Below are 11065 nucleotides of genomic sequence, written 5' to 3'. Positions count from 1 at the left end.
TGCACCCTCAAGGACCCTGCCCAGAGTATAGAGCTGGTCCACAGTTCCACGACCAGGACGAAAACCACACTGTTCCTCCTGAATCCGAGGTTCGACCATCCGGCGTAGCCTCCTCTCCAGTACACCTGAATAGACCTTACCGGGAAGGCTGAGGAGTGTGATCCCACGATAGTTAGAACACACCCTCCGGTTCCCCTTCTTAAAGAGAGGAACCACCACCCCGGTCTGCCAATCCAGAACATAACCCATAAATAACTCTGAATTTAACACATACTTCATGCCAAAAATATGTACAATATGCTTAAAAAAACAAATCTGTGATGTAATTACGCCAAAATATTAGCGATGTAGCAAGGACAACTGTAGCTATGTTTGTTCTTATGTAGGCAAGAAGTATATCTGCATTGTTGTTCGAATAAATTGGACAACTCACACATTTTTTATAATATTAGTATTATATATTCTTTTTTAAATCACAAAACAAAACATTGTTTGGTTAAAAGCTTTGGTACCTATTTGAAATGTGTCCCAATACAATGTTGTCTTGATCAGAATTATAGTGAACAAAAGCGTTATTGTGATGTATAATTTGTGAGAGGAAGCCGAGCAACTCGCGGCACTACATGGAGTCCCCCCACACGCCCACGGTCTTGCTGTCCCACTCGCTGGTGGACAGACACTTGACGAAGAAATGTCCCAGGTCGTGTTTGGAGATGGCTCGTCCTTTCAGCATGTTCTCTGTCACCGAGTATTTCTCCGTCAGAGGAAGATCGCCTGTGCAGAAATGGAAAATACTTGTTGATATATACCGCCAATTAGTGACGGGTTGATGAGGCGTCATGAAGCGTTTCGACACATTGCCAAACTGTATTGATACTGTGTCGATACTGTGTCACTAAATACTGACATCTGCTGGACATTAAAAATCCCTACAGGCAACCTATGGACCGACTCAACTGACACTGATTTGATGCCCTAGTACAGGGGTCACCAACCTTTTTGAAACCAAAAACTACTTCTTGGGTACTGATTAATGCGAAGGGCTACCAGTTTGATACACACTTAAATAAATAAATATATTGTCATTTGTAAGTTACACGTAAGTGTGATTTAAACAAGAATAGCTAAATAAATACATTTATATATATAAAAAAATGGGTATTTCTGTCTGTCATTCCGTCGTACATTTTTTTTTTTCCTTTTACGGAAGGTTTTTTGTAGAGGATAAATGCTGAAAAAAAAACACTTAATTGAACGGTTTAAAAGAGGAGAAAACACGAAAAAAATTAAAATAAAATTTTCAATTTCGACTCTTTAAAATTCAAAATTCAACCGACAAAAAGAAGAGAAAAACTAGCTAATTTGAATCTTTTTGAAAAAAATTTAAAAAAGAATTTATGGAACATCATTAGTAATTTTTCCTGATTAAGATACATTTTAGAATTTTGATGACATGTTTTAAATTGGTTAAAATCCAATCTGCACTTTGTTAGAATATTTAACAAATTGGACCAAGCTATATTTCTAACAAAGACGAATTAGTATTTCTTCTAGATTTTCCAGAACAAAAATTTTTAAAAGAAATTCAAAATACTTTGAAATAAGATTTAAATTTGATTCTACAGATTTTCTAGATTTGCCAGAATAATTTTTTAAAATTTTAATCATAGTAAGTTTGAAGAAATATTTCGCAAATATTCTTCGTCGAAAAACCAGAAGCTAAAATATTTATTATTCTTTACAATAAAAAAAAAGAAAAAAAATTACTTGAACATTGATTTAAATTGTCAGGAAAGAAGAGGAAGACATTTAAAAGGTAAAAAGGTATATTTGTTTAAAAATCCTAAAATCATTTTTAAGGTTGTATTTTTTCTCTAAAATTGTATTTCTAAAAGTAATAAGAAGCAAAGTAAAAAAAAATAAATGAATTTATTTAAACAAGTGAAGACCCATCCATCCATCCATTTTCTACCACTTATTCCAAGTGAAGACCAAGTCTTTAAAATATTTTCTTGGATTTTCAAATTCTATTTGAGTTTTGTCTCTTTTAGAATTAAAAATGTCGAGCAGAGCGAGACCAGCTTGCTAGTAAATAAATACAATTTTTTGTTACATGTAAGTGTGATTTAAACAAGAATAGCTAAATAAATTTATATATGTAAAAAAAAATGGGTATTTCTGTCTGTCATTCCGTCGTACATTTTTTTTTCCTTTTACGGAAGGTTTTTTTGTAGAGAATAAATGATGAAAAAAACACTTAATTGAACGGTTTAAAAGAGGAGAAAACACAAAAAAAATTAAAATAACATTTTGAAACATAGTTTATCTTCAATTTCAACTCTTTAAAATTCAAAATTCAACCGACAAAAACTAGCTAATTTGAATCTTTTTGAAAAAATTTAAAAAATAATTTATGGAACATCATTAGTAATTTTTCCTGATTAAGATCATTTTTAGAATTTTGATGACATGTTTTAAATTGGTTAAAATCCAATCTGCACTTTGTTAGAATATTTAACAAATTGGACCAAGCTATATTTCTAACAAAGACAAATCAGTATTTCTTCTAGATTTTCCAGAACAAAAATTTTAAAAGAAATTCAAAATACTTTGAAATAAGATTTAAATTTGATTCTACAGATTTTCTAGATTTGCCAGAATAATTTTTTGGAATTTTAATCATAGTAAGTTTGAAGAAATATTTCACAAATATTTTTCGTCGAAAAACCAGAAGCTAAAATATTTATTATTCTTTACAATGAAAAAAAGAAAACAAATTACTTGAACATTGATTTAAATTGTCAAGAAAGAAGAGGAAGAAATTTAAAAGGTAAAAAGGTATATTTGTTTAAAAATCCTAAAATCATTTTTAAGGTTGTATTTTTTCTCTAAAATTGTATTTCTAAAAGTAATAAGAAGCAAAGTAAAAAAATAAATGAATTTATTTAAACAAGTGAAGACCCATCCATCCATCCATTTTCTACCGCTTATTCCAAGTGAAGACCAAGTCTTTAAAATATTTTCTTGGATTTTCAAATTCTATTTGAGTTTTGTCTCTTTTAGAATTAAAAATGTCGAGCAGAGCGAGACCAGCTTGCTAGTAAATAAATACAATTTTTTGTTACATGTAAGTGTGATTTAAACAAGAATAGCTAAATAAATTTATATATGTAAAAAAAATGTGTATTTCTGTCTGTCATTCCGTCGTACATTTTTTTTTTCCTTTTACGGAAGGTTTTTTTGTAGAGAATAAATGATGAAAAAAACACTTAATTGAACGGTTTAAAAGAGGAGAAAACACAAAAAAAAATTAAAATAACATTTTGAAACATAGTTTATCTTCAATTTCAACTCTTTAAAATTCAAAATTCAACCGACAAAAACTAGCTAATTTGAATCTTTTTGAAAAAATTTAAAAAATAATTTATGGAACATCATTAGTAATTTTTCCTGATTAAGATACATTTTAGAATTTTGATGACATGTTTTAAATTGGTTAAAATCCAATCTGCACTTTGTTAGAATATTTAACAAATTGGACCAAGCTATATTTCTAACAAAGACAAATCAGTATTTCTTCTAGATTTTCCAGGACAAAATTTTTTAAAAGAAATTCAAAATACTTTGAAATAAGATTTAAATTTGATTCTACAGATTTTCTAGATTTGCCAGAATAATTTTTTTGAATTTTAATCACAGTAAGTTTGAAGAAATATTTCGCAAATATTCTTCGTCGAAAAACCAGAAGCTAAAATATTTATTATTCTTTACAATAAAAAAAGGAAAAAAATTACTTGAACATTGATTTAAATTGTCAGGAAAGAAGAGGAAGAAATTTAAAAGGTAAAAAGGTATATTTGTTTAAAAATCCTAAAATCATTTTTAAGGTTGTATTTTTTCTCTAAAATTGTATTTCTAAAAGTAATAAGAAGCAAAGTAAAAAAAAAAAAATTAATTTATTTAAACAAGTGAAGACCCATCCATCCATCCATTTCCTACCGCTTATTCCAAGTGAAGACCAAGTCTTTAAAATATTTTCTTGGATTTTCAAATTCTATTTGAGTTTTGTCTCTTTTAGAATTAAAAATGTCGAGCAAAGCGAGACCAGCTTGCTAGTAAATCAATACAATTTTTTGTTACATGTAAGTGTGATTTAAACAAGAATAGCTAAATAAATTTATATATGTAAAAAAAAAAGGGTATTTCTGTCTGTCATTCCGTCGTACATTTTTTTTTCCTTTTACGGAAGGTTTTTTTGTAGAGAATAAATGATGAAAAAAACACTTAATTGAACGGTTTAAAAGAGGAGAAAACACAAAAAAAATTAAAATAACATTTTGAAACATAGTTTATCTTCAATTTCAACTCTTTAAAATTCAAAATTCAACCGACAAAAACTAGCTAATTTGAATCTTTTTGAAAAAATTTAAAAAATAATTTATGGAACATCATTAGTAATTTTTCCTGATTAAGATCATTTTTAGAATTTTGATGACATGTTTTAAATTGGTTAAAATCCAATCTGCACTTTGTTAGAATATTTAACAAATTGGACCAAGCTATATTTCTAACAAAGACGAATCAGTATTTCTTCTAGATTTTCCAGAACAAAAATTTTAAAAGAAATTCAAAATACTTTGAAATATGATTTAAATTTGATTCTACAGATTTTCTAGATTTGCCAGAATAATTTTTTTCAATTTTAATCATAGTAAGTTTGAAAAAATATTTCACAAATATTCTTCGTCGAAAAAACAGAAGCTAAAATATTTATTATTCTTTACAATAAAAAAAGGAAAAAAATTACTTGAACATTGACTTAAATTGTCAGGAAAGAAGAGGAAGAAATTTAAAAGGTAAAAAGGTATATTTGTTTAAAAATCCTAAAATCATTTTTAAGGTTGTATTTTTTCTCTAAAATTGTATTTCTAAAAGTAATAAGAAGCAAAGTAGAAAAAATAAATTAATTTATTCAAACAAGTGAAGACCCATCCATCCATCCATTTTCTACCGCTTATTCCAAGTGCAGACCAAGTCTTTAAAATATTTTCTTGGATTTTCAAATTCTATTTGAGTTTTGTCTCTTCTAGAATTAAAAATGTCGAGCAAAGCGAGACCAGCTTGCTAGTAAATAAATACAATTTTTTGTTACATGTAAGTGTGATTCAAACAAGAATAGCTAAATAAATTTATATATGTAAAAAAAATGGGTATTTCTGTCTGTCATTCCGTCGTACATTTTTTTTTCCTTTTACGGAAGGTTTTTTTGTAGAGAATAAATGATGAAAAAAACACTTAATTGAACGGTTTAAAAGAGGAGAAAACACAAAAAAAATTAAAATAACATTTTGAAACATAGTTTATCTTCAATTTCAACTCTTTAAAATTCAAAATTCAACCGACAAAAACTAGCTAATTTGAATCTTTTTGAAAAAATTTAAAAAATAATTTATGGAACATCATTAGTAATTTTTCCTGATTAAGATCAATTTTAGAATTTTGATGACATGTTTTAAATTGGTTAAAATCCAATCTGCACTTTGTTAGAATATTTAACAAATTGGACCAAGCTATATTTCTAACAAAGACGAATCAGTATTTCTTCTAGATTTTCCAGAACAAAAATTTTAAAAGAAATTCAAAATACTTTGAAATAAGATTTAAATTTGATTCTACAGATTTTCTAGATTTGCCAGAATAATTTTTTTGAATTTTAATCATAGTAAGTTTGAAGAAATATTTCGCAAATATTCTTCGTCGAAAAACCAGAAGCTAAAATATTTATTATTCTTTACAATAAAAAAAGGAAAAAAATTACTTGAACATTGACTTAAATTGTCAGGAAAGAAGAGGAAGAAATTTAAAAGGTAAAAAGGTATATTTGTTTAAAAATCCTAAAATCATTTTTAAGGTTGTATTTTTTCTCTAAAATTGTATTTCTAAAAGTAATAAGAAGCAAAGTAAAAAATAAATGAATTTATTTAAACAAGTGAAGACCCATCCATCCATCCATTTTCTACCGCTTATTCCAAGTGAAGACCAAGTCTTTAAAATATTTTCTTGGATTTTCAAATTCTATTTGCGTTTTGTCTCTTTTAGAATTAAAAATGTCGAGCAGAGCGAGACCAGCTTGCTAGTAAATAAATACAATTTTTTGTTACATGTAAGTGTGATTTAAACAAGAATAGCTAAATAAATTTATATATGTAAAAAAAAATGGGTATTTCTGTCTGTCATTCCGTCGTACATTTTTTTTTCCTTTTACGGAAGGTTTTTTTGTAGAGAATAAATGATGAAAAAAACACTTAATTGAACGGTTTAAAAGAGGAGAAAACACAAAAAAAATTAAAATAACATTTTGAAACATAGTTTATCTTCAATTTCAACTCTTTAAAATTCAAAATTCAACCGACAAAAACTAGCTAATTTGAATCTTTTTGAAAAAATTTAAAAAATAATTTATGGAACATCATTAGTAATTTTTCCTGATTAAGATCATTTTTAGAATTTTGATGACATGTTTTAAATTGGTTAAAATCCAATCTGCACTTTGTTAGAATATTTAACAAATTGGACCAAGCTATATTTCTAACAAAGACAAATCAGTATTTCTTCTAGATTTTCCAGAACAAAAATTTTAAAAGAAATTCAAAATACTTTGAAATAAGATTTAAATTTGATTCTACAGATTTTCTAGATTTGCCAGAATAATTTTTTGGAATTTTAATCATAGTAAGTTTGAAGAAATATTTCACAAATATTTTTCGTCGAAAAACCAGAAGCTAAAATATTTATTATTCTTTACAATGAAAAAAAGAAAACAAATTACTTGAACATTGATTTAAATTGTCAAGAAAGAAGAGGAAGAAATTTAAAAGGTAAAAAGGTATATTTGTTTAAAAATCCTAAAATCATTTTTAAGGTTGTATTTTTTCTCTAAAATTGTATTTCTAAAAGTAATAAGAAGCAAAGTAAAAAAATAAATGAATTTATTTAAACAAGTGAAGACCCATCCATCCATCCATTTTCTACCGCTTATTCCAAGTGAAGACCAAGTCTTTAAAATATTTTCTTGGATTTTCAAATTCTATTTGAGTTTTGTCTCTTTTAGAATTAAAAATGTCGAGCAAAGCGAGACCAGCTTGCTAGTAAATAAATACAATTTTTTGTTACATGTAAGTGTGATTTAAACAAGAATAGCTAAATAAATTTATATATGTAAAAAAAAATGGGTATTTCTGTCTGTCATTCCGTCTTCATTTTTATTTTCCTTTTACGGAAGGTTTTTTTGTAGAGAATAAATGATGAAAAAAACACTTAATTGAACGGTTTAAAAGAGGAGAAAACACAAAAAAAATTAAAATAACATTTTGAAACATAGTTTATCTTCAATTTCAACTCTTTAAAATTCAAAATTCAACCGACAAAAACTAGCTAATTTGAATCTTTTTGAAAAAATTTAAAAAATAATTTATGGAACATCATTAGTAATTTTTCCTGATTAAGATCATTTTTAGAATTTTGATGACATGTTTTAAATTGGTTAAAATCCAATCTGCACTTTGTTAGAATATTTAACAAATTGGACCAAGCTATATTTCTAACAAAGACAAATCAGTATTTCTTCTAGATTTTCCAGGACAAAATTTTTTAAAAGAAATTCAAAATACTTTGAAATAAGATTTAAATTTGATTCTACAGATTTTCTAGATTTGCCAGAATAATTTTTTTGAATTTTAATCATAGTAAGTTTGAAGAAATATTTCACAAATATTCTTCGTCGAAAAACCAGAAGCTAAAATATTTATTATTCTTTACAATAAAAAAAAGGAAAAAAATTACTTGAACATTGATTTAAATTGTCAGGAAAGAAGAGGAAGAAATTTAAAAGGTAAAAAGGCATATTTGTTTAAAAATCCTAAAATCATTTTTAAGGTTGTATTTTTTCTCTAAAATTGTATTTCTAAAAGTAATAAGAAGCAAAGTAAAAAAAAATAAATGAATTTATTTAAACAAGTGAAGACCCATCCATCCATCCATTTTCTACCGCTTATTCCAAGTGAAGACCAAGTCTTTAAAATATTTTCTTGGATTTTCAAATTCTATTTGAGTTTTGTCTCTTTTAGAATTAAAAATGTCGAGCAGAGCAAGACCAGCTTGCTAGTAAATAAATACAATTTAAAAAATAGAGGCAGCTCACTGGTAAGTGCTGCTCTTTGAGCTATTTTTAGAACAGGCCAGCGGGCGACTGATCTGGTCCTTACGGGCTACCTGGTGACCGCGGGCACCGCGTTGGTGACCCCTGCCCTAGTATATACAATAATATAAACCAAGTCATTGTATTTCATTTAGGATTATTTCATATCTTCATTTAAATAAAAATATACTTTTATCTTTTTTAGATACAGTCAATAAATAATGTGAACATGTATCATAACATGGAAATCTAAGAGAACGTGTTGTGGATGATTGTGGACTGGGAATTGTTTTAATTTAATTTTTTAAAATTTTTATTAAAAAAAATTTAAAAAAAGTTTTTCCGACGTATTACATTTTAGACGATTTCTCTTAGTTATTATTTCTCCGGCTGTAGAAAAGAGCCGCTCACAGGGCACAGAGGAGGCGTCAGTGCGACACAGTTGGCGTATCGGTCACGTGACCAAAACAGCTCATGATCGGTCACGTGACTTTCTAAAAGCGGTACGCGCACCGACACAGGGTTTCGCTCTATGAGCTCGACGCATGCGCCGATTCATCGGTGTTGCCGGACCCATCGCTACCGCCAATTAAGGATAGGTACTGTTCACATTCGAACCGATACGGTAAAAATTCCCGCCCATTTTTGGTACTTTCGGTAAATATGAATTGTTTTTGATAATAAAAATGGAATTTTTATTGCAACATTTAAAAATGAGCTGATTATGATAACTACTGTCAAGTTGTTATATCTCGTTTTATTATCACATTTAAGTCTAAATTACAGTTGCAAGTCCAGGACATAGTTTATGGTGTGTTGGTTGATTCAGTCTTTGCTGTCTAGTCTTTTGTTGGGCCCTAAAAGGTGTTAATACTGTAAGTATAGTACTTATTACAGACCAGCATCTTAGTTAGGGATGTCCCGATCCGATATTTGGATCGGATCGGCCGCCGATATTTGCAAAAAAATGTGTATCGGCAAGGCATGGGAAAATGCCGATCCAGATCCAGTTTAAAAAAAACTCCGGTCCGTGTTTTCCAACGCACCGATTTAAATAATACATTCCACCTTTCTGCTGCTCCCTAATTTCCGTTCCGCATTTTCCAGCACACCTTCAACACATCCACAGGTCTGTGGATTCTCACGCAGTTGCTTTTAGCTGCTGGCATTACACGACAGGCTCTTATCACTCTTTCCTGTGTCTCCCTCTCACAGACAGCGAGCGCACCTTCTTACACACATCACATACTGTCACGACATACGTCACATACTGTCACGTCATACGTCACATACGTATACGCCCTCTCCCAGCAGAGAGGTAGCAGCATGGCTAACGTTAGCTGTGATGCTAGCGCAGCCGCTAAGGTGCGCGCCTGCTCAAGCGTCCTCTGCGCACGGCAAATCTATGCCACGCACAATATCAAATAAAAAAATAAGCGCATAACAATTTTCGACACACGGACACGACAGAGAAAACAGTTTTCGTCATCATTGTTCAAATACTGTGACGTCTGTCGAGACGCTTATCTCCATTCGGTGCCACACGTCCACACCATCAAAATGCAGAAGCAAACATTTCCACATCAACACCGTATGAAAAAATTAGTGATTTTTTTGTTGTTGTGATTTCCTTCTCTGCATGACAGTTTAAAAGTAGCATATATTAATGCAGTATGAAGAAGAATGTTTTAATGTAGACACATAGAATCATCATACTGCTGTGATTATATGCATCAAGTGTTCATTCAAGGCTAAGGCAAAATATCGAGATATATATTGTGTATCGCAATAGGGCCTTAAAATATCGCAATATTAAAAAAAGGCCATATCGCCCAGCCCTAGTTCAATGATGCCATTTCTGTTTGTCATGTATAATTTTGTCTATTTTGTGTTTATCCTTGAATAAACAGGTCAGTTTCTTGTTACCAACCATTGTGTATTATTCAAACTCCCCTAATTCAGCTGGCTAGTTGTTATCAAGAGTACTAAAACCCTTTTCAACATGATTCTGACAACTAAGTAGGCTAAATAACTTTAAACTTTAATACATGCTCGGATAGGCCAGTATCGGTCAGTATCGGTATCGGTCAGTATCGGAATCGGATCGGAAGTGCAAAAACAATATCGGTATCGGATCGGAAGTGCAAAAACCTGGATCGGGACATCCCTAATCTTAGTTGTAGTTTTCATTAACACATTTGGAGGTGTTGAAATCGCCATGTAAAATTGTTAATGCTAATTACTAGCATGTCAATAGCAAAACCTATTTATATTAGCATCAAGTTAGTGGAGCCTTACTTTACTTATGTTGGAGTATTTATTGAGTCAATTGCTTTGTTGGCATTGAAATGTACAACATTAATTAGAGGTAGTTTGGCTGAGTCCGCTCTCAGTTCTGCTGGAGTGATCGCCAAAGTGCAACCTGGCGTGACGTCACACAGGTACCGTAACATGCCAGCGTTGGACTTTATGTAAATGAATGCCCAATAGGACCGGAAGGATTCAGTCGGTGCCAAAAAAGTACTCAAAATAATTTTCTTACATATTTAACTCTCTGGGAACTACTTATTTTTAAAGCCATGGAGTAGCTAAAGGACAAAAAAGTACTTTGGCTTCTTATTTTTTTCTACTTTTTTCTCTCAGATCCCTCGATCAACTTCAGTCCGAAATAAAAATAGAGAATATGTCATTTTTTAAAAACCCTTTTAATGGTCATTTGATACAATTATGTCAGTTGTTTTTATTTTGAAAGATTTGCATTAAATGGGTTATTAACCATACAGTAAATGTTAAATGGCTGGGGTGCTGTGGTAAAGATCAGGCCTAAATATACATAAATTGGTAATAAAATGTATTTTGATGCATTAT

General features: G+C 29.8%; 1 protein-coding gene across 1 annotated transcript in view; it reads right to left on the bottom strand.

Annotated features, from left to right (window-relative positions):
• Positions 1-434: 434 nt before the first annotated feature.
• The window catches only part of blvrb (biliverdin reductase B), a 44395-nt gene continuing 33764 nt past the window's right edge, over positions 435-11065 (bottom strand). Inside the window, exon 5 of the mRNA XM_061971966.1 lies at positions 435-774. Within this exon, the coding sequence (XP_061827950.1) occupies positions 620-774 (155 nt within the window). The 3' untranslated portion in view covers positions 435-619. The remainder of the gene's footprint in view (positions 775-11065) is intronic.

Source organism: Nerophis lumbriciformis, linkage group LG17 (assembly GCF_033978685.3).
Source record: "Nerophis lumbriciformis linkage group LG17, RoL_Nlum_v2.1, whole genome shotgun sequence".
Classification (NCBI taxonomy): Eukaryota; Metazoa; Chordata; class Actinopteri; order Syngnathiformes; family Syngnathidae; genus Nerophis; species Nerophis lumbriciformis.
The sequence above is the reverse complement of the archived record's forward strand: the minus strand, read 5'-3'. Positions and strand labels throughout refer to the sequence as shown.